General features: G+C 39.0%; 1 protein-coding gene across 3 annotated transcripts; it reads left to right on the forward strand.

The window, feature by feature from the left end:
- The first annotated feature begins 3,196 nt into the window (after positions 1–3,196).
- Positions 3,197–17,036, forward strand: clta (clathrin, light chain A). Of its 3 annotated transcripts, XM_030727668.1 has the most exons (7): positions 3,197–3,493; positions 4,117–4,145; positions 6,463–6,580; positions 10,251–10,362; positions 12,321–12,374; positions 14,388–14,423; positions 15,852–17,036. In XM_030727668.1, exons 1-7 carry the CDS (start codon positions 3,316–3,318, stop codon positions 16,021–16,023), a joined length of 699 nt encoding a protein of 232 aa, XP_030583528.1. In that variant the 5' UTR covers positions 3,197–3,315; the 3' UTR covers positions 16,024–17,036. The 3 variants fall into 3 exon arrangements, with proteins under 3 accessions (XP_030583528.1, XP_030583536.1, XP_030583544.1); XM_030727676.1 differs by lacking the exon at positions 14,388–14,423; XM_030727684.1 differs by lacking the exons at positions 12,321–12,374; positions 14,388–14,423 and having other exon boundaries at positions 3,199–3,493.
- The last annotated feature ends 2,489 nt before the right edge of the window (positions 17,037–19,525 follow it).

A 19,525-nucleotide genomic window follows, 5' to 3' on the forward strand; every position in this document is an offset into this window, starting at 1 on the left:
GAAATATACACCAGTCTGTCACAACATTAAAACTGCTTGTGGGTGAAGTAAATGGCAGCAATTATCAGATTCCGTTGCTCTGTCGATATTGTTGACATGTACCACCCACTTACACAAAGAATACCCCACAATGCGGTGGCAGTCCCCAACTGCAGCTGCCTTGCCTTACTATAAATACTGCAAAGGAACTTGCAGGAACTAAAGGATTCGCTATTAACATCATGGTGCCAGACGGCACAGGCGACCCCTAGAGTTGCCAAACTCGGTCAGAGCTGGTTTTAATGTTGTCCCTGTTTTAGTTTTTTATTATTTTATTTAATTGTATTACCACAGAAGTGTTTTCAAGATATAAAATATACAGCGTGGTTTGTATGTATTGCTGTTGCTATTGTATTACATGCTGTTTATGAGCTGTAGATACATTTGTATGGAAGTTTCTTGGTTTGTGTTGGTCCAAAAGAATTTTCTAATCCTGAAATCACATGGTTACAATTCAGTGGATTTAGGCATGTAGACATGGTCAAGATGACCTGCTGAAGTTCAAACTGAGTATCAGAAGGTGATTTAAGTGGCTTTGAACATTGGCTTTAGTGCCAAATGGGTTGGTCTGAATTTAGAATTTAGTCTGAATTTAGTCTACTGTGATTTTCCTGCACAGCCATCTCTGGTCCAAAACAGAGAAAATGGTGAGCAGTGGTCGTGTTGATGCCAGAGGTCAGAGGAGAAAGGTCCAGCCGGTTCAAGCTGATAACTCAAATAACCGTGTTACAACTGAGGTATGCAGATGAGCATGCCTGCACGTACAACACATCAAACGCTGAAGCAGATGGACTACAGCAGCAGCAGAAAACCACACCACGTGTCACTTCTATCAGCCAAGAGCAGGAAACTAAGGCAACAATTCACATGGGCTCAACAAACCTGGACAACAGAAAATTGGAAAGATGTTACCTGGTCTGACATTCTGATGGTAGGATCGGAATTTGGCATGAACAGCATGAAAGTATGGCTCCATCTTGACTTGTATCAAACGTTAAGGCTGGTAGTGGTGTATGGAATTTATTTATTACCTCTGCAAAGAAAGTTATGTTTTCGGTCGCGTTGGTTTATTTGTTTGTTTGTCAGCAGGATTACTCCAAAGGTTATGAACAGATTTTGATGACATTTTCTGGAGTGGCTGGAAATGACAAGAGGAAGAAGTGATTACATTTTGGCGGTGATCCGGATCACGATCTGGATCCAGGAATTTAAGGATTCTTCACTATTGCGGGATAGGGGGTTATTGTTGTCTGGGAAAGATGAAAGATTATTTCACAGTATTTAGATACACATATTACAGCGTCAGTGACCCTATGTCCTTGGCGGAGGTTTGCGCTCTCTGAGTGCTTCTAGTTTATTTTCGGCACAGTTTGGGTCCCTTAGTACCAATTGAATATTGTTTAAACACCAAGTCTACTTGAGTATTGTTGACTATCCCTTCATGACCACAGTGTACCCATCCTTAGATGGCTGCTTCCAGCAGGACAATGTGCCGTATCACAAAGCTCAGATCATCTCTGACTGGTTTCTTGAATATGACAATCAGTTCACTCAGATGGCTTCCACGGTCACCAGACTTCAATCAAATACACCACCTTTGGGATGTAGTAGAATGGCAGATTTGCATGTAGTGTGTCAAAATGTTTGCATCTTGTTGAGTCTGGGCCACCAAAAATGAAGGCAGTTCTGAATTCAAAGGGGGGTCCAAACTGAGTATAGCGCATATAGAGAGATTGGCCAATTACACAGACTTTAAGACAGCTTCAAAAGGAAAAGCCCTTTGGAGACTTGGTAAACACTGTGGAATTAATATTTGTGTAATAAAAGAACTTTTAATTACCAAACATGCAAGGTTCTGTGTGCCAGTAAGTTTTTAGGTGGTTTTACTGTCAACAACAGGGTGACATGAAGCTGTTTGACACCTGTTTTGTGCCTCCTGGTTACTGACTGTTCTAACTTTACAATGACTTCTCTCAACCAAAAATCAACAAATATAAGAGAAGAAAATAAGTGCTTTGAGTGCTCATGTAGAGTAGAAAAATTCTATATAAGAACCGGTACATGTAGCAATGGTAATAACTTAAGATGTAGGGTTGGCTCAACAAGCCAAGCCTACATCCAATGTCAAAAGGCAATTATTAAACAGATAAGCTGCACTAAAAATGCATAATTTTGTTGGGTGACATTTTGAAAGAAAGTGGATCTTTATTTTGGGATGTTGGGATAATTTAGCAGTTTTTTTTTTTTTTTTTTTGTGCCATATCAATACATTTCAGTGAAAGAACATTGGTTATGGTGAAAGCATTGCAAAGGGGGATTTTTTTTTCATGGGAAGTCATGGCCATAACAATATTATCTATTGTCATTAGTAACCAGTTAGCCAGTTGTGGTATAGTTTTTAAACCTTGGCAAGTTACACCTTTAAATTATTCTAATAATAAATTATCTCAGTGTTTCCTGAGTCACTCCCAACATTGTTCCTGTGTTTTAAAACACTAGTTGCATCCAACTTTATAACTTGAGTCAGGTGTCACCTGAGCCCTTTGAAACTGCCAGATCTGTGAATAATTAACCAGTGCGGCATTATACCTGGGCTGGACACAACTGCTGCTATGGTGAGCTGAAAAACCTGCTAGTTCTTAAGACTGGAGTAAAGTGGAAGAAGGGATCTGTGATCTGATCAAACTAAAATCAATACAATTTTCCCACAATGATTTACGGGATATGCAGCATCAGGGTGTGGGGAATTAAAGTTACAACAGGCCCCGTAAAGGTAGAGGGTAACGGACACCTTAAGAAAATAGATGTAATTTGCAACGGAAATCTACATTTTCTTTCATTATAGAAAAAACAACTGTATTTTTTGGAATTGCACAAAATAAATTCATGTTTTTTTTCCTTATCTGACAAATTAATATCAATGACACAGGCCTGATTACGCCAACATCTGACACGTTAAACGTGCAGCAGATAAAATTTTACTGCACATTTTTTTAATCACATTTCTGACAGCAGCACGCAGCGGGTCATGGGATCCGTATGCAGCGCTTTCAGAGGTTTGATTGGTTGAATTTTGAGGCAGCTGTTACATGATTGGTTATCGCCACTGCCAGTAATTCATTCTTGCTTGTGATTGGTTACTCTTCTGCTTCCGCTCGCCAGCTTTTAGCGTTTTTTTCCCCTTTCGTCCTTCTTCCCGCTGGTCTCATCGGTTTCACTGAGGTGCTATACCAGTTCGCTGTTTCACACTTTTAACCCCCTACCACTACACTCAACATGGATGATTTTGACATGCTGAACGCGCCTACTGCTGGAAACGGTGTAGGCTCGGAGGAGGACCCTGCTGCCGCTTTTCTGGCCCAGCAGGAGAGCGAAATTGCGGGGATTGAAAACGACGAAGGCTTCAGCATCCTGGACAGTGGAGAGGTCCCCTTTTCGCTAGGAGACTCTAACGGTGTGTGACTGCTGTGGTCAAGCGAGAGATCAGCGTTATATTGTCTGTTTAGTCATCTTTAGTCACAGGGGATTGTGTGTGGAGTTAAATGATAAATGTTCAGTTAATACGGACGTTAGTTTGGCCCCGAATGGACACTGAAGCTAAGGCTAGCTGAGCTAGCAGATTAGCCAAGTGGACATAGTTATCGTTGACATTAACCTGTGTCAGCTTACTTTAAAATATACAAGGCGCATGTAAAGGGAAAACTTCAAATAACTTATTAATGCTTGCTGAAATAATGAAGCTACGGCTGCTGATGGTGCCATTCATTGCTTTCCAATCAACTTGACTGCTTGCGGCTACATTTACAGCCATAAACGGCTGTCAGCCACTTAAGGAAATGGACACAGTTTAACAACCTTTGCTCATGGCTATCTCATTTCCTTCTCCACCTTATCGAGTATAGCCTCAGTGGTAGCAATTGTTATTTAGAAATACAGACATGTCATATTACGAATTATCGTATTTAACAGCAGTAATTGGTGCTCCATTAGACAAATTCTAGGCATTATAAAGGTCTCTGTTTCAGGACATTTTGTCTGCTTGATTTCTAATTGCAGTCTCACTTCTACATTTTCTAGATGGTGTCATCAATGGAGAACTTCACGGGGTAATATCATCTGCTCTTGAGTTATCAACTTGTAACAGACCTTATTTGTTCCTCAGTGTTTTGTGTGTATAAGGGCAGAATGGCCATACATTTAGCTTTGTGATTTTGTGTGTGCTGATTTCACGGAAAATTATCAGGTCACAGATGTTATGGTTTGGGTATGTGTCCAAAATACACTGCTAAAGAGAGATTTTTTTTTTTTTAAAGAAAAAGGAAGGATCAGTGACTAGAACTGCCCAGGGCTTCATTGTTCCAGAGGCCTGTACTACTATGCAGGATTTTTGGCTTATCCAGGTATCTTCAGGGTTAACCCTGGGATTTCTGTATTATGAAGGCAGTTCGCCATGGTAACTCATGCTGCAAACCTAACATGCTCCGAAGAAGGTTATGTTTGAGATTAGAGATCATCAACAGGTATGAAATCACTGCCTGCTGATCAATCAGGTCTTAGGCATATAGCATCACCATTCCTGGAAGATCCCTCAGATCTTGGCGCACAAGTAGTAGGAGGACCTAAGTTTTTCAATAGCATCAAAAAGCTTTGTTTTCCCCCAGAGTGTCAGTATTAAATATAGATTCTTAGATGCAACTTTAGTTTTTTTACTTTTTCCTGTTGGCTGCAAACAATTACAACAGTTTTATTGTACTACAAGCATTAATATGTGATCCTAAAACAGGCCACCTATTTGGACTTGTGAACTGTATCAAATAAATTAAGTTTCCTTTGAGTTGTTTTTTTATTTTCTTTTTTCTTTATATATTCAGATTGTTAAATGCCAGCAGGGCTGCAGCTGAGAAAATAAAACAGTTGTTTTAAACAGTAATTTAATGAAATAATTATAATCCACCAGTGATGGAGTTGATAAGTCTGTTAACTGACACAGTCAGCATATTTGCAGGCTTTTCTTCCCGGCTTCAGATAGGTTTTACTTTATTAAAATAGTAGATCTTTTTCCAGTCTTACCAACCAAAATGCTGAAAACACTTAATACAGCACTTTTAATACTAAACTACTGTACAGCACTTTTCCTCTCACATCACAGTAACTGTGCTGCTTTTGATCTGTACTATGTGATTAACCTTTTTCCCCTATTATGGTTTTATTTTCCTTATTAAAATTAGCTGTTCTGCTGTCAGTTAAGTTAGCGAGTTGATAATCAGCTTTGTGTGACTGCTTATCCTGATTGATGACGTCAGGGTAGGTGAATCCAGGAAACGAAAAGATACCAGGGGTATGTCGAACTTGCTTCATATTACAGGGATGCATTGATATACAACAATAACAAGAGAGGCCTTTTCTGCCACTGACCTGTAGGAAAATAAAACCTCACTTAACTGCATTGGCTGATGTTTATCTGTGGTGGCACATTAAGAGAGTGCGATTAATAGCTGAAAACTTGAAGAGATGCTAATGAGGATTTGTTTACCACCAGGGAAAAGAGATCAAAACAACAAAAACAAAAAATCATCAGCATTGGATAATGGCTAAATTGTTGTTTGGGGGTCTGCCTAGAAATTCACAACCACACTTAAAAAAAAAAAAAAAAAAGTAGCAGGGTTTGCTACATTTTGCTCAAATACACTTTGTGCAAACGTTGAATGCCATAGCTGTTCATGACTGACCTGCAAAAGGTTCAGTTCAGTGACTCGAGTTATTGGCTCAAGCAATTGGCTGCTTAGTTACAGTAGCCACACCCCTAACTTTAGCCTATAATAAATTTTAAAAAGGGGTGATTTATTTAAAAAAAAGAGAAAAAAAAAATTTCACCACATACAGCTGCCAAGGATCAGTTTTAAAAAATGAAAATTGAGGAACCTCATGGTCTTTTAAGACTGTCTTGTTTCTTGGTACATCAGACTTCCTTTTAGTTATGTTCCCATTTTCCTGGATAATTGCTGGATTGCCATTATCCTTCAAATTAATGGGATACTGAGATTTTCTCAGTTCACTGTGGTTTGTGCATCAATTCTGCAGAATTCTCACTGTATGTGTCATTGTGGAAAATACAAATTTTCTTTTTTCATAGCAGAGTGACTTTTAGTATCTGAGGTTTGAGCATCTGGCTGTTAGTCATTTCAGCTTCCTTTTCCTGTGCTGTCATTGCAACATTTCTTCCTTTCCTGGCAGTGAGAGAACCTCACTTCTAAGAACAGATGTACAGAATGTGTATTAGTGGGGGGAAGCTAATACCAAGTTAATTGCAAATTTCATATAATGTTAGAAAGACAAAACACTGAACAATTTAGGATGAGGAGCCAAAATCCTAGAAAATATTGATAAAACTGTGAAGTCTGCTTATTTTCCCTTGTTTCTCAGGAAAGCAATGGCCCATCAGATGCCTATGCAGCAATTTCCAATGCAGACCGACTGCAGGCCGAACCAGAAAGTCTACGCAAGTGGAGGGAGGAGCAAAGAGAGAGGCTGGAGCAGCTTGGTAAGCACCCAGCAGAACATTTTATTATAGGATAGGACAAACAGACTACTGATCTCTGAGATGTAATAAGAAAATGTGGAGATTAGGGGTGTGCCATATTGTATTGTTTGTGATAATAGCAATATAAATTTCACATGATATAAAATGTCATATTGCAATATCATTGATATAGCAATGCCAGGGGTTTATAGTCCCTAGTGTACACAACAATGAGAGAACTCCAGGCATGCCTGATTGCCATGTGTCAGGTTCTGGTGGCAATTTAGTACCTTTTTTTCTTTAACCCTTTCATGCATGAATTATGAGAAACTCAGTCAAGATATTTTTCCCGTGTGTTTGTATTCCTCTTATGAAAAAAACAATGCAATTGAGATTTAGTTTTTGAACATATTTTTCATGGAGTTACAAACACATCCACTGAGCTGGAAACCATGCGCTTGACGTTTGAACCAGAGAAATATGTATTTAACTAACCAGTAACAGAAAATGATATTGCATCCTCAGAGTGACTGTCACTACTGCTGGTATTCACTAATCCTGATCCTGTTAATTACATTGAAATAAAAAATAATAAAAACAAATTTCCGTGACTGGCCAGTAGGTAGGAGTTTGTGGGATGATGTGCAGGCATCCATTGTGTTGACTGATATGCAACTATAATAATAATAATATAATATTTTGAATAACTGTCTACTGTAGTGACCACTATGCATGAAAGGGTTTAAAAAAAGGAGCTGCTTTAACAGCGTCCAACAAAACTTTGCAAAATATTCAAGAAAACTGTTCTTGCTAAAGGTGGAAACGGCAAACAAGAACACACCTTTGCGTACAACCAGGCTACAAAGGTGGAGATACTAGTACAGTGGCTGTTAAGCATACACTATATTGCCAGAGGTATTTCCTCGTCTGCTTTCACACGCATATGCACTTGAGTGACATCCCATTCTTAATCCATAGGGTTTAATATGATGTTGGCCCACACTTTGCAGCTATACCAGCTTCAACTCTTCTGGGAAGGCTTTCCACAGGTTTAGGAGTGTGTTTATGGGAATTTTTGACCATTCTTACAGAAGCACATTTGTGAGGTCAGACACTAATGTTGGACAAGAAGGCCTGGGTTGCAGTCTCTGCTCTAATTCATCCTAAAGGTGTTCATTGAGTTGAGGTCAGGACTCTGTGCAGGCCAGTCAAGTTCTTCCACACCAAACTTGCTCATCCATGTCTTTATGGATCTTGCTTTGTGCACTGGTGCGCAGTCATGTTGAAGCAGGAAGGGTCCATCCCCAAACTGTTCCACAAAATTGGGAGCTGGAAACTGTCCAAAATGTCTTGCTGAGGCATTCCTTTCACTGGAACTAAAGGGCCGAGCCCAACTCCTGAGAGCTGCATTAACTGATGATCCTTCCATGCCAGCCAATTATCAGAAAAAGGCCAGGCCAACTCTTGGCAGTGGGAGGGCCGTCACCCCCCCCCCCCCCCACCCCCACCCCCCAAAAAAATGAAGGTTCCACATTGACATGGGAAATTACCTGAAATCAAATCAATAACACTGAGAAAACATCCCCATTTATTAAAATGGCTACAACAACCTGGCCCATCAAACAAGCTCACACCCCACCCACTTACCAAATTAATTCCCTTATTTGTGGAGTTAAAATAGATGACTGCAGGTATAGCAATATGACATAGCCAAACCATTCATTAAAGATTTCTAATAGCATAACAGGTATACCAAGACGTGCAAGTATTACCTGCCCCACAAGCAAGTCTGTTCTTGCAAATGCAGTCAACAGGCTATCCGGTAGTCAGAACAGCAAGTAAAAAGCAAAGTGTTGCTACCTTTAAAAAAAAAAAAAAAAAAAAAAAAAAAAAATACACCTGATCTCATCACAAGTGTCCAACACTATATGGCCTGCAGCTACAATCACCCCACACTGCTTTGCCAAAACTCCAGCCACCAACAACCAAAACTGAAATTAAAGTATGAGCGTCAACCACAGTAGCATACCAAACGTGCCTCCAAACAAAAAACATCCATGCTAACCAAAGCATTCAAGATGCCAACAAAGACAGAACCAAGCTACAACAAAGTTGACACCAATTCAAAGCACAGTTCATTTAGGGTCTACACCAAAGCTAGCGAACCAAGTCACCAAGTTAAATACTTGACAGCACTATTCAAGTTCAACTCTGCAGTTCATACCAGTTATGCCTTGCCACATAGTTACACCACAACCCCTTTTAAGGCCAGAACCCGTGAGAAAAATACACAGGTGAAGCACCAGCCACAGAGCCCATGCCCACCAGTCCTAGTTATACCATATAAATTAATCTCAACCCTAGTCTTCAGACAGATACTTGTGGTGGATATTTATACACCAATTCCACCAGGACCAAAAAGCAACCAGAAGCTGGCAACATTCTGGAAACCAGGGCAATGCTCCCAAGATATTGTCTTCAACCACGTTCTCTGCCACACTAAAGAGAAGCATGATTGGTCTCCTACTGAGATCAACCACTTAAGCCTACCAGAGAGGATGCTTGGCTCAGAGAAAGTGACAAGGGAGTCCACACAAGAGGTTTACTAACATAAAAGGTCATTTATTAAACCTAGTCTAAACCTAAGAGACAAACATTGACAATGGGTTGATAAAAGATGGAGTGGAAGAGTGAGAATGAGCAGCTCACCTGGGCTATCTTTTATAGCCTGGAAAACACAGGTAACAGACGATCCTCCCATGCCAGCCAATTATCAGAAAAAGGCCAGGCCAGAACTCTTGACAGTGGGCGGGGCGTCACCGTAATTCTCCGCTGCACCAGACTTTACACTTGGACTGTTCACCTGGTTACCAGCAAACCCAGACTCGACCATCGGCTTAAAAGACAGAGAAGCATGATTTGTCACTTCCTGGAAACATGTCTCTGCTGCTCTAGAATCCAGTGGCGGTGTGCTTTACACCACTGCATTCGATGCTTTGCATTGTGCTCGGTGATGTAAGTCTTGGATGCAGCCACTCGGCCAAGGAAACCTATTCCCTGAAGCTCTCTACGCACTTCATCTAATCTGAAGGCCGCATGAAGTTTGGAGGTTTGTAGCAGTTGACTCTTTAGAAGGTTGGCAACCTCTGTGTGCTATGTGCCTCAGCATCCGCTGACCCTGTTCTGACCACTATTGGTTGACTGTGGAATATTTAGTAGTGAGGAAATTTAAGACTGCACTTGTTGTTCAGGTGGCATCCTGTCATGGTACCATCCTGGAATTCACTGAGTTCCTGAAAGCGATCCATTCTTTCACAATGTTTGTAGAAGCAGTCTGCATGCCTAGGTAGTATGTCATCAATGACAGTATCTCATTGGAAAAGAAAGATGGAAAATGCCCTTCATTTAATTACTTAAAAATGCTGTTGCTGCCTGCAAACATTAATAAAATGTTCAGTATTTTTTTTTCCTGTGTTGTCATAAATATCAACGCAAATTTTCTTGAACTATAGCTTCAAAATTATTTGACAATATTGCCCACCCTTAGTGGAGATCTCTCACACAATGATCAAATTTTTCTGTCCTTATTCATTCATTATTTGTTCCAGTGATCGTCTTTTGGGGTTGTTCATTCTTTCGTCAGTCTCTGCGCTTGTGTATGATTTCTGTATTTTGGCATTTACCTCTGCAGATGCTAACTCTCGCAAGCAGGAGACAGAGTGGAAGGAAAAAGCTAAGGTGGAGCTGGAGGAGTGGCATGCCAGGCAGAATGAGCAGCTGGAGAAAACCAAAACCAATAACAGGTACTGTAGTCTTGGGCACATAAAAACAGGATGAAAGATCAATTTTAATATTCTTCCCATATTGTTTGCCTCTTCATTTTAAATGGGGATATGTGAGTTATCCCAGCTTAAAGAAAATGTAGGACAATTGTGCAAGTTGTGGTTGGGGAAGAGACGATGGCCACCTGGTCACTTGACTTCTAGTACCCTTGGGTGAGCTTTACTGATTACCGAAGTTTGTATCAGTATGTTGGGTACTCTTGGAGGAATAGAAATGCTTAATCCTTTAGTTTCAAGAAACACACTATGCTGGTGTCCACATTTGTGTTTGGCAACAGTTCTTATTTCATATGTGTGCGTGTTCATATTGTGAAGAAAAGCCTTTCTCTCTAGGGGGCAACCTGAGATGACCAAAAAAAAACAGAACAATGCTGTGACGCACACAAATGGCTCAGACTTCTACAGGTGTCATGGTGTTTCCCCTCATGTTACATCAGCTTACCACTTTTTCAGATTAAATGCTGCTGAAGATGAAGTTCCTCAAACATTAGAGTTTCTGTTCACTGGATTTAGTCACAGACATTTCCCGCGAAGGGAAACACTTTTTTACTGTCTGTATTGTCATCACAGAAAGGTTCTATGATGAGATGCATCGATTGCAATTGTCTTGGCTAATTCAGATTTTTCTGTGCGACCTGCCGATTTTTTTTTTTTTTTTTTGGCCAATTCCAATTTAAAAAATCAACCTTTGCAAAATATATTCATAATAAAGATATTAAACTTGACAATGTCCCCCAACTTACAGTAAGTTACAGGAGCTCCTCTCATGTAAACAGCTGAAAATAAAGTGCTTTGCTGCTGGAAAATGGTACAGATAATTAACTGAAAATGAGTTGTTGTAAATCCACATTTACCTGATATTTTACTTTACCAAACAAAAGCATATGAAGCAGATTTATGTAACAGCAAATTTCAGGTACTTGGATTGGATAATTTTCCAGTATGTCATCAGATAATAGAACATCGACCCTTTTCTCTTTTTTACTCATTTCCTTTTCCTTCGTAGCTGCTTTGATCCCTTACTTGTACTCAGGCTGCTGGCTTGTGACTGGCTCTGAGTAGCTTTAGCCACTTTTCCTTTGTTAGCTTCTTAAAATGTCAGTTTTTAAGGGTCTCATTAGGTTTGTTTTGAATGTTTTTGCAGTTTCCCACAGTGGGTTATTTAAGAAAACTTGTTTTCACTTGCTTCCACACTATCAATGTGATGTGTGGCTGTGAGTTGGCATGCAACTATTTGCCTGCGCTGCTGTGTGCAAATTACACATGCATAAAATAGACCTGCTCGTAATCAGTGATGTGGGAGGCTGACTGATCACCAGTCAAGGCTGACTACTCTGGAAATCGGCCTATTCTGGTCCTTGGCCAGTCAATCGGTGCATCTCTAGTTCTGTGCTCATGATTTGAGGCAGGTACAGTAAGTTAATAAAACCATGTAAAATCCTCACATCCCATGATGCATACTGTAGTAACTATTTGGTTTTTGAGGTCTGCAGAGCTCCTTTACTGTACCTTGGCTTGTCATGTCTTGCCAACAGATAAATCCCAGAGGTATAACTATGCATTGTTTATAGCTAAAACATAGTGGATTAAGGGATTCAATTAATTAACTGGTTAAAAATTTGTCAGTTAATCAAAATGAGGTAATTTTGTGGAAATATCTGAACTGTGACGAGCTAAAAGTGTGTTGTGCATCACTGGTGCCATGTCATTAAAGATTTCAAGCCTTTTTGATTCTCTAAACCCCCCGACACTGTATTTTAAAGTTCCTCCAAACACATGAGCCTTTGATTATATGTCTGAGCATATTGTTATACGGTAACCTGTAATGCTTGTGTTTCCATCCTCTTCTCCCTTTTACCACTTTTTCTCTTTTCTCCTGGCTTCTTGCTGCTCTGTCGTTTGGGTGGATATTTGTCCAGGGTGCTGGATGAAGACTTCTACAAGCAGCCCTTCTCTGAGCTCATTGGTTATGTGTATGTTGCTCCAACTAACATCTCCTTTTATTGTTTACTTTTGTTTCTTCCATTGTCAACTGCCACTGACATCACATTTATTTCTTTAGTTAGGGCATTAGTTACCATCTGTCTGCCATGTTTTGCTTCCTTCTTACGTCATACGTTTGAACTGCATGGATTTATAATCGTCACTTTACCCATTCGGCTTGACCATTACTTTTCAAATATAAGCCGTATTCATAATTTTAACTCTGCATGCCATTTGCGAGTTGATGCTTTGTCGGGACAATTCAGTAACGCATGCCCAGCGCCTCAGTCACATCTACAAAAATCAAATTAATACTCACACAACTGTGCCCATGTTGATTTCTCATTCATTTCCATGTCATTTCCCTTGATTCATTTCAGCAGAACATTTTGCAAATGCATTTCATACATTTCTAACAATTAACACTTGCTTACATTAATTGTATAAATTTTAACAGAAAATGTTTTTTCACTGGTATGACTTTGTGAATGATTTTTTTTTTTTTTTTTTTTTAATCTACAATGTGTTACTAAAGAGTAGGATCTTTAAAGATTTATTATTTGAAGCAATTGTGTGTCTACTTGGTCAGTCTACCTAAATCTATTTTAGTCTTTTATAGTCAATAAATTATTTCACTAATACCTTTTGAGGTATTTCTTAGTCTTGTATAAGCAAACGATAGCTCGTTAATAATTAAAAAACGAATTATTTAGAAATATTTTCCAGTTTGTTTCTGGGATTTTGGTTACTGACTTGGTCTGAAGTTCATTTCCAAGTAACATTAAAAATGGCTCAGAAATTGGATTTCTTATGTAAGAAAGGTGAAGATATCTTAATTTGTGATGCAACACTGCCTCTCCTTTTATTTCTACTGGAGGTAGTTCTTAAGCGAGATTGTATTGTCGGTACAACTGGCCAAGTCACGGATACACAACTGCTTCAAACTGAGCTGTGTTCTTGCTTTATTAGACTGTTAGCTGCTCTGTAGCTACTGCTGTCCTATAGGATGACCTGCTAATATGCCCAGCTAGCTATTGAATATCTTGAGCTGTGCAGCCTTTGGTTCTGCTATCAGGTTACCTGGATATATCCATTAGCCTTCATTGTGGTGTGCATATTTTGTTCGTCAGCTTAAGTTTACAATATTAAAATGGAACAACTCAGATCAGCGCAAAGAAATTCCAGGGTTTTTGTTTATTTGTGTGCAGTAGGTTAAAATTTTTGAGTGCTCCTTCCTTCACTGAACTGGTGTATTAGCTGTTCATCTGAAAATCCACTGTGTTATTTGAATAGTGATTTTCTAAAACATGTGCACACCTCAGTGGAGCTTTGCAGCTTATTATTAACTTGTGTTGACCCAATCCTACAGAGTTTTTATTCTTTTACCTTAATTAGTACTGCAGAAAATAGTCTCTCTGAATTGGATAAGGGGAAGAAAATGGATGGATGTATGGTACTGCAGAATGACACGGAATAACAATTACCCCACTTTCTCTCCTCCATCTGGTTGGTGTGAGTCTAATAGAGAATTGTTCATGCATACTACACGGTTGAAGTGAGAACTGTATTATTTGCAAATGGAGACATTGTGTATTAATGAGTCGTGGAATATGAAGATTAAACAAAGAAGCTTTTGGACGTTTTGTAGATCAGGATATTTCTGAGATGATGTAGATGTTGAGTTTTATTTTAACTTAACTTTATTAGAAAATCACCAACTCATTTTTAGTGAATGAGACCCTGAGTTGAAAGCATAGGCCATATATACAGACAATTGTTAATTTACCAAACCAAAGGCTGCACACTAATCATTTTCATTTTCTAGGAAACAAGGTTAAAGGGAAAAAAAAAAGAAATGTTGCTTTTGCATGCTGGCTTTAAACATCTGCATTTGAGCTCATTTTTGTTGTCTTTTATTTCATTCCCTCCCCTTTCTATCTATCTTCTAAATTCTGACTTGTGAAACTGTTTCTCCCTGTTTTCTTTTCCTATGCACCTTAAAGCACACATATTAACCATCCTTGCTACCGCCTAGACCAGTTAAGTAAAAATATAAAACCCCAGAATCTCCAAATACTTGCCAATTTTCACAGGGTTTAGATGCAGTTCTGTGTGTGTGTGTGTGTGTGTGTGTGTGTGTGTTTATAGTATATTGCACAGATACCCAGCTGAATAGCAGATAAGTTAGATCCGCTGCCTAGTCAGAAGTTTGACAATGTTCCTTCTTTGATGTTGTGATCCATATAATGGTCCTTCTAGTCTCTTGTGTAATGTAGATGGTTGTGACAGTGAATGCTCATTAGCTTCTCATCTCTCCCATTTTGCTTTGTGTACTGTGTTTTAGTTAGTAGATCAGTTTATGTCTGCAGGTGGGGTGGACACTATAAAAGAGCCTTTATAAATGGAACCAAAGTAGTGGAATTGCTCTCTTGTTTCTGGGTGGGATGTCACCGAGGTTTACATTTGTTTAGCCATAATCTGTGGCTTGCATCTCAAAATGTCCTGTGATGGTGGCACTGATCCGTTTAAAAATTTTTTTTCTTTTCTTCCCTGTTCTTTTGTTTATGTTTTCATTTTAATTACATGATAAGTTCTTTTTGTAAATGCCCTTTGTTTGCTTTTTCATGGATTTAAAGAAGCCACACCTCTTCCCAAGAGAATAACAGTTAATTATCTATTTGGCACTTAATACACATAAATCCAAAGTCAGCACATTCTTTTCCACACCCCAAATAGCCTGCTTTTCTGCTTCAGCAAAATGCATGGCTAATGCCCAATAGTGCTTATATTTTTGTGAGGCTTGGTTAAAAATCTTAACATGCATTATTGTTTCTATTAATCAAGGACAAGTATACATTTCCCTATACTTGATTCTTGTTGAGGAGTGGGCAGATGTCCTTCCCTCAGTTCTTTAAGGAACTGCACTTTTAACCAACCAGAAAATACATTTTATTTTTTTTCTTTAGTTTGATTTTGATTTTGATTTTTTGGCTTGTGTTTGATTTCTCAGTGTCGTGTATGTATCTCCCCTTACTGTTGTTGAGAGTAGAATAAACAGGTGACTTGCTGTATTGTGTAAGGAAAGTTGGGGGCATGCCACAGGTAATGGAGCTGTGAATGTTTGTTTGCTTTCACAGCTTCAGGTGTAAAGATAGGTGGATGTTTCTGTGTCCTGCCCTGAGTTAGACTCTGCTGAACTAACAAAGTCCAACCCAGCCAGAAATCAGATGGAATGACTCAGATCTTGATGCTAGACTGAAAGATTAATTTCAGTGCAATGTATCTGGCAGAGAAGTAAGAGATACGAGAGTCAAAACTGTGAACTTGAGGTAAAACGTCACTGTTGGCGCCACTGAGTTAGTTAGCAGAGGTCTTTTTCAGGGCTGCACATATATTTGTGTATTTTACTACTTCTCGCACTGATTGCTCTCTCTTCCACATATTTTCCTCCTCTTTGACGCATACAGGGCGGCTGAGGAAGCCATGATTTCAGATCTGGATGAGAACAACCCAGGCACAGAGTGGGAGCGGGTGGCACGGCTCTGCGACTTCAACCCCAAGTCCAGCAAGCAGGCTAAAGATGTGTCCCGTATGCGCTCGGTCCTCATCTCCCTGAAGCAGTCCCCACTAGTCCGCTAGACTCCCAAGCTGCTCAGGATATCATTCCATATCATCCTTTCCCATGACCCATCAACGAAACCAACTACTCATATCTGATGAAAAGGGGGCACTTAGACCCCTTGTGTTCATATGTTAGTCATGCACAGCCTTGTTCGCCCACCTCCCCAGGGTATAGCGACTTGTCTTATCCTGATACATTTCCTCCCGGCAGGGCTGTAGAAATTAGTCTTTGTACCTGCTCACCATTTTCTGCCCCTTGAAAGGATTCTACGTTACACCTCTTGCATAGACACAGTCAAGACTGTTTCCCTTGTTTAGCAAAATGATATCAAGGACAGTTAGATCTACACAAAGTCTCATGGTTTACATGACACTTGTGTGAGGATGGCGAGTTAGGACACTAAAAGGGAAGAGGTGATGTTTGTTTGGGCCAACAGCTACACTACACTACTTCACAATGCCCCCCCCCAAACAATATCATTCATATAATGCTGTCTTGTAACTGCTAACCTGTCAGTCTTATTCATTTTTACACCTTTGGGGATTTGATATTAAGTGGTTTCATTTACATTTTTCCACACAGCATGTCACTTTCTCTCATTCTTCCAAAACCATTATCTACTGTTTTCTTTTTCTTTTTGATTTTGAAGGACCAAACTCTTAAGACAAAACTCCAAATTCAGTGTGTGTACTTTGAACTGTGTGTGGAACCTGAATATTGTGTTAAATTTTCCAAACTATGCATTTCTTTTGAAAGCCTCTCCCCCTTCCAGTCAGGAACTCAAGTCCAGTCATTACAATAAATGTGACCTGTTTGTATGTGTGTTTAAACCTCAACAGTGTGTATGTACTTGATGCGTGTACCTATGTACATATACAGAAGGCAATATATATACGTTATATAAAACATTTATGTCACTGAATATTAGGCAGTTGTGGTTTTAAAGAGAACTAGATCCTAGCCAGCTGTTGCTTGACCATGTTTGTTCATTGTCCATTTGATTTCAATATCAGTAAAAAAGTAAATGAAAGATGTTGTTCTGTCGTCCTTCAACTGGATATTAAGTGTCTGCAGTCTTTGTTAAACTTATCATTTTAGACTAATATTTATTTAAAGGTTTGTGTCCACAGGAAGGCACACTGACTCCTCGTTTTATGATTTTAGTGATGTTTGCACAGAAATTAAATATTTATGCGGACATATAAAACCTGCTCAGGTCAAAGGACAATGTTCTACCTGTTAAATGTGTGTGTGTGTGTGTGTGTGTGTATGTGTATATATATATATATATATATATATATATATATATATATATATATACCTTTACAGTATTCAGTTATCAAAATTATACAACCCCAATTCTGAAAAAGTTGGGACACTTGAATGTAAATACAAAACAAAGCAATGATTTGCAAATCTGAACCCATAGATGACAATCAAACATAGAAAACATATCAGTGTTTAAAGAGACACATTTTAATATTTCATGAAAAATACTAGCTCATTTTGAATTTGGTAGCAGTAACGTCTCAAAATTCAAACGGGGGCAACAAAAGGCCGGGAAAGTAAATTATACTAAAAAGAAACAGCTGGAGGGACATTTTGGAACTAATTGGGTTAACTGGCACTAGGTCGGTAACATGAGTGTAAATAAAGAGTATCTTAGGCTGAATTCCTCAGATGTAAACATAGAAGTTCACCAAGCTGCCAAAAAATAAATAAAATGTGGCTGCAAATTGTGGAACAATTTCAGTATAATGTTCCTAAATGTAAAATTGTGATGATTTTGACTCACCTACAGTACATATTATCAAAAGATTCTGAGAATCTTGAGAAATGTCTGCACAAGGGTGAAAATCAGTATTAGATGCTCGTGATCTCTAGGCCCTCAAGCGGTACTGTATTAAAAACAGGCATGATTCTGTCATGGAAATCACTGCATGCTCAGGAACACTTCCAGAAATCTTTAACACAGATGCACAAATGCAGGTTAAAACTCTATCATGCAAAGAAGACAAGAAGAGGGACCATCTGAATTGTTATCAGTGCTCAGTTCAAAAGCCTGCATCTCTGATGGCATGGGGATGCATTAATGCCTGTAGAACTGGCAGCAGCTTGCACATCTGGAAAGGCACCATCAGTGCTGAGAGGTACATACAATTTTTAGATATGCTTCTATCCAAATAAGATCCTTTTCAGGAAAGGCCTTCCATATTTCAGCTAAACAATGCTGAACCACATAATGGATCTATTAAACCAGCACTGCTTATATCGAGGCATATCTAAACAGATGGTTGTTCCTACCAACAAATATGCATAATAGGATTTAATTAATAAAAATGATGTTGTCCAAGCTGCTCTACCTGTTTTAGCACTGCTGGTTGAGGTGCCCCCCAGGCAATTTCTTGAATGGAACAGAATGATTTCAAGTTTTATTTGGAGAAAACGGAGACCAAGAATCAAGTATGAGACATTGCAATTGCCTAGAAATTAGGGCAGTTTGGCTCTCCCATGTTTAGAAAATTATTGTAAGGCTGTACAGCTTAGAACCCTGGTTGCATGGTGTGATGTGATGCCAGGTGCAAGAAATGGATCAGGCTGAAGTCACAGCCCCCTTCTTTCAATATTAGGGGATAAACCATTATTACAGCAGCTTTTAAATAAAATGTCTAATTGGATCAAGGTACCGTACCTCTGAATATGTGGCTTAAAGAACTTGAGGACAAAGCTTTGGAGGTTGATGCAAAAAAATGCTACGTTGGCAAGCATGTGATGCAGAGTTTCTTCCTGCAAAGATTGACAGTAGGTTTAAACACTAGAGCAGAAGGGGCATCACTGCATATTGGAAGATATCAGAATCAGAATACTTTATTGATCCCAGAGGGAAATTTCTGTTGTTACAGCTGCAACCGTTGCATTTAAATGAGTAAACCAAAAACACAATAACATACACTAAAGGCATAAAAATATAAAGATACAAAGACTAAAAATATAAAGACTAAAGAGATAATTTATATATCATCTGAGAAAGGCCTTAACACTTTTCAACAAGTAGTGGAAAGTTATGACCTAGAGAAGGACGATTTCTTTAGGTACCTTCAACTAAAACATCACTTCAATGCAAATATTAATCCCAAACAACAGTATAGAAAGTCTTTAATTAATATTTTTGTAGATGCATACAAAGGGAAATTGGCTAAAAAACAGATTTCTAAGATTTACCACAAACTGAAAAGAAACGGTCAAGTGTATACATTAAGCACAGGTGGGAGAAAGAGATTAAATTGACATATCTGAAGAAGATTGGTTAAACATTTGTAAAACTATAGCAACCACCTCAAGTTCTGATTTATGGAGGGAATTTACTTGGAAAAATGTGAGGTTTTTAAAAAAATTTTTTTTAATTCAGAGTTCAGGAGCTCCAAAGCAACAATGCGAAACATGGTAAATGTTGGAGGAGGTGTGGTTGTGCGTCAGCTGGCCATTTCCACATTTTTTGGGAATGCCCTAAGATTTCCC

This window comes from Archocentrus centrarchus, chromosome 1 (assembly GCF_007364275.1).
Source record: "Archocentrus centrarchus isolate MPI-CPG fArcCen1 chromosome 1, fArcCen1, whole genome shotgun sequence".
NCBI classification, from domain to species: Eukaryota; Metazoa; Chordata; class Actinopteri; order Cichliformes; family Cichlidae; genus Archocentrus; species Archocentrus centrarchus.

Bases quoted from the DNA above. Each gene is read 5' to 3' on its own strand.
- clta (XM_030727668.1), top strand. From the start codon at position 3,316: ATGGATGATTTTGACATGCTGAACGCGCCTACTGCTGGAAACGGTGTA. The intron at 3,494-4,116 runs GTGTGTGACTGC...TACATTTTCTAG, and splicing joins TTCGCTAGGAGACTCTAACG to ATGGTGTCATCAATGGAGAA. The intron at 10,363-12,320 runs GTACTGTAGTCT...ATATTTGTCCAG, and splicing joins AAAACCAAAACCAATAACAG to GGTGCTGGATGAAGACTTCT.